Source organism: Bison bison, unplaced genomic scaffold, assembly GCF_000754665.1.
Source record: "Bison bison bison isolate TAMUID 2011002044 unplaced genomic scaffold, Bison_UMD1.0 scf7180017849978, whole genome shotgun sequence".
Lineage (NCBI taxonomy): Eukaryota > Metazoa > Chordata > Mammalia > Artiodactyla > Bovidae > Bison > Bison bison.
The window spans coordinates 4,081-5,412 of record NW_011480551.1 but is presented as its reverse complement, the minus strand read 5'-3'; the positions used below and the strand labels follow the sequence as shown (position 1 = coordinate 5,412).

Sequence of the window (1,332 nt, the reverse complement as noted above, 5' to 3'; positions counted from 1 at the left end):
CTGTGGCCCAGCCAGGCCTGCACTGGCAGCCCCCCGCCGCCCCTGACACCAGTGCACCAGCGGTCCCCAGCCGGCGGCGCAGCACACACCGTGGGCCATGGCGTGTGTGCACCCAGGGTTGGTGGGAGCAGGCGTGCCTGGAGACACACGGCTCGGGACAGACCCGGGACCTCCTCTCGGCAGACGCTGCTGGGTGCAGTCGCTGCCCCGCCGGTGCGGCCGGGATTCCTGGGCTCGGAGCTCAGAGCAGGCCTGCTCGCAGACAGGCTCCCAGCACCTCTTCAGCTGCCTCTCTGCAGCTCTGTCTCAGAAGCTCACAGACCCACCAGGCCCATCGAGGGCTCGGATGCCTCCCAGGGAAGTGGCTAGAGCAGCCCCTCGCCGCCCTCCTAGGGCTGTGGAGGGCGGGCTGCCCAGCGCACCTGCCTGGCTTTGGGTCCTGGGCCACCACCAGCCCCCTGGGCCGGTCCCTGCTGGCGGCCTCACCCCGGGGAGGCAGCCTCCCTGATGGTGGGCTCCAGACCCTGCCTAGGAGGGCCTCGGTCCTACTGGAGTCGGGCGGCTCAGTGGGCATGAGCTCAACAGCCTGGGCGCCGTGGGAACCAGGCCCAGGCGGACCCCGGGATGGGGGAGCCAGGAGCCTGCCCACTCCTCCTTCCCCCACTCACCCGCCTGACCAGGCTCTGGGGGTGGAGGCCCACCCTGCCCTCAGGCCCCCAGCCTGGATGGGGTCTCAGACACCTCAAGGGACCCAGGAGACCACTGTCCAGGGCATCCACAGCCCCCCGCTGGTGTCTGCCCAGATCTGCTGACATCTGAGCCTGGGGTCTGCACAGCCCCTGCAGGGAGTGGGCCCAGCTCAGATGTCACCTGCCTACGCCCGCACAGTGGGCTGAGGCCCTGCCAGGTGGGGGCGCCCGGCCACCGGATGGGTGACCGTGAGCAGGTTCCTCAGCCGCTGGGCAGCCCCTTCAGAACAGGGGGTTGGAGGAGCTGTCCTCCCCCATGGGGCAGGGGGACGGGCCGTCAGCCCCTGACTGGGTGGGCGCTCAGCCCCCGGCTCCGCTCTGAGTGCCGGGCAAGGGCAGCTGGACCCTGTGGTGGACAGGAGATGGACAGGGAGGCCCTGAGTACGGGCCCTCCTACAGACAGAGACCGCAAGACGGGGCGGGCAGGCAGCTCAGAACCGGCTCTTCCAGCTGGGCGTGGCAGTGGGGGCAGGGGTGACCGCCAGGGCCGGCCGTGGGCAGCGGCCGTGGGAAAACCAGCACCAGCGCTTCCCGAGGGTGGGGCGGGCCTTGCGGGGCACCGGGCGTTTGTCTGAGCGTGCAT

The 1,332-nt window shown here is 71.1% G+C and overlaps 1 protein-coding gene across 1 annotated transcript in view; it reads left to right on the top strand.

Moving 5' to 3' along the window:
- The window catches only part of LOC104994664 (exonuclease mut-7 homolog), a 40,923-nt gene that overhangs the window by 35,517 nt on the left and 4,074 nt on the right, over positions 1–1,332 (top strand). Inside the window, 1 exon segment of the mRNA XM_010848317.1 lies at positions 12–90. Within this exon segment, the coding sequence (XP_010846619.1) occupies positions 12–90 (79 nt within the window).